This window comes from Cibotium barometz, chromosome 22 (genome assembly GCF_041138505.1).
Source record: "Cibotium barometz isolate CiBa-2024 chromosome 22, ASM4113850v1, whole genome shotgun sequence".
Taxonomy (NCBI): Eukaryota; Viridiplantae; Streptophyta; class Polypodiopsida; order Cyatheales; family Cibotiaceae; genus Cibotium; species Cibotium barometz.
The window spans coordinates 18,831,875-18,834,141 of NC_141067.1; the positions used below are offsets into that span (position 1 = coordinate 18,831,875).

Below are 2,267 nucleotides of genomic sequence, written 5' to 3' on the forward strand. Positions count from 1 at the left end.
GAGTCGAGCTCAAACCTGATATATCCCTTGCCTAAGAACTAGACATCGGTGATTCTGTTGTGTTCTCGCACTAGTGTTGCTTGCAGATCCCTTGTCAGCCCTTGTCGCCGTCTCTATTGCCAACGAACTTGCAGGCTAGGTTTCATGCATGCCAGCAAGGTGATTGATGAGGCAAGAAGCTGGAGATCCGCTTGCAGAAAATGGCATGGAGGAGCGGACTCGGTTGGAGTGGGTGAAGTGGCTGCCATGGAGTCCTCCGAAGAAGAAGGGGCCGGCACACTGAACCAATCAGAAGAACCAGCAAGGCCCGAGAGTAGTAACGGGGGGAAATATGTGAGCGTCTTCATACATAACCATCAAACTGACTTTTATTTTGAGATTTTTTTATTAGTATTTTGAGCATCGAACAAAAATTCAAGGGTACAAATGCGCTGTAACAAAAGATTTGAAAAAAACCTTAACCATTATCTTAAGCGAGAATATACACATAATAACAAAGCACTTATGAGAACCACTAGAGCAGCCAGAACATAATATTTGAATGATGCAGTCCAAATAGATTTCATCCTCGGAACCTCCATGAGTGTATGAACCTACAATACAGAAACCAAATATGCAGTATTATTGAGCATAAACAAGAAGCCTATGCATTGATAATATACTAGCCTAATCACACTTCGTGTCTCGTTCAAAACAAGATGGTTCAAAAGTCTCTGATATTGGTAGCCATTCATTGTTTACAACATATAAGCGCGCGCACACAACTTTGCTGCAGCACAAGCATAGAATATTTGAGCACAAAGCATTTTTTCTGCTGGCAGTAAATGCTTTCCATACTCACAGGTATGTCCTGGTTCCAGTATCTTGTTATGCCTGGAATATGCCCTCTGCCGACCACAGCAACAATTGAGGAATGATTTTCTGCAACTTTCTGTAGCACTGCAGCCATAAACCTGCACAAAAACATAAGGAAATCAAAAAGGGGAGAAACACATCCACGGTTTAAATTAAGCCTTGCCTTTTTTGCATACCATGACATATACAAGTTCTTGGGCTGGCAATGTGCAGTTTGACCTAGTGTGTCAGCACAATGATGAAGCCTTTACAGCCCCTTGTTTCCCTTACACCACTCATAGAAGCCCCCCTTTCACAAGCATCCCCTCTGCCAGGGCAGATGCCTAATCCTTTGCGCAACCACAGGCACAATATATAATATCACTAGGATAAAAATTGTTCTCCAGCTGTAACTGGTTACTGGTTACTTACTGGCACATGTTCGAATCCTGCAATGTGCACGATGTGTCAGTTGCCCGCTCCTGGGTCACCTGCCCAGACAGACATGATTTCGCTTATTTGTGTCCACCAGTCAGAATCATAGTGGGGTACCAGTGGCTTCCTTCCCTTGTGAACTCCTAGAAGCAAGGGCACTCCCGTGTAACCTTGCTTTGTTATGCAGGTGTACCAGATTCAGCTTTCTAACAGACTAGGAGCCCTGGTTACATGATGCTTTAAATCCTTAAGCTCATATCTGGTTCAGTTTGTCCATGTAACAAGTCTACGATTAATTATCTTATACAAGAACCCCCTTCCCTATTCCTTTCAAAAGGATTGGAAAGAGGCAATGAAGGCATTGGGATAACGGACAAACATCTCAACGTACTACAAAAAGCCTAAAGAAGACTTCACCCACTTTTATAGTGGTTCACATAATATCTAGATATTTATATCTGCTTGACAACATTGCTTATGTCATGCAAAAGAGCCTTCAAGGTTATAAAAGCATTGTACTTGGTGTATCAACATCATAACACTAATCTAATGAAGATATCATTTGAGTCGTGTGTTGGCCCAGGGCTTGTCATAGATTAGGGTTACGGTTCCACACAAACACACACAAAGAGAATCAGCAGCAGCAAGCAAGTACACAGTGGATAGTGATTGATGCTCACACAATGGATTGCATTGGAATGTGTGGAGCTAGAGAGTCGACTCCATAATATCAAAATACAATAAAAGTGGTGGTGTCCTTTCACACCAAATATCCAAGGGGAAAAACCCAAAGGGAGGAAAGTGCCCTTGGTTAACACATGTTCACATGTGGCACTACTCATAGCATATATGCCAATAAATCCCCCCTGTAGTGGCAATGTGAACTTATACAAGGTCGGCAACATATCACTCTATGTAGGAGAGTAAGCCTAAAGCTTTGCGGAAAGCTTCAAACTTCTCTTGAGGCAACGCCTTAGTAAACAGATCTACAACAACAT

At 42.6% G+C, this 2,267-nt stretch overlaps 1 protein-coding gene across 1 annotated transcript in view; it reads right to left on the reverse strand.

Moving 5' to 3' along the window:
* Positions 1 to 366: 366 nt before the first annotated feature.
* Positions 367 to 2,267, reverse strand: part of LOC147626337 (uncharacterized) — a 72,857-nt gene continuing 70,956 nt past the window's right edge. Inside the window, exons 9-10 of the mRNA XM_086816482.1 lie at positions 842 to 953; positions 367 to 593 (exon numbers count right to left, since the gene is read on the reverse strand). Of these exons, the coding sequence (XP_086672608.1) occupies positions 465 to 593; positions 842 to 953 (241 nt within the window). The 3' untranslated portion in view covers positions 367 to 464. The remainder of the gene's footprint in view (positions 594 to 841; positions 954 to 2,267) is intronic.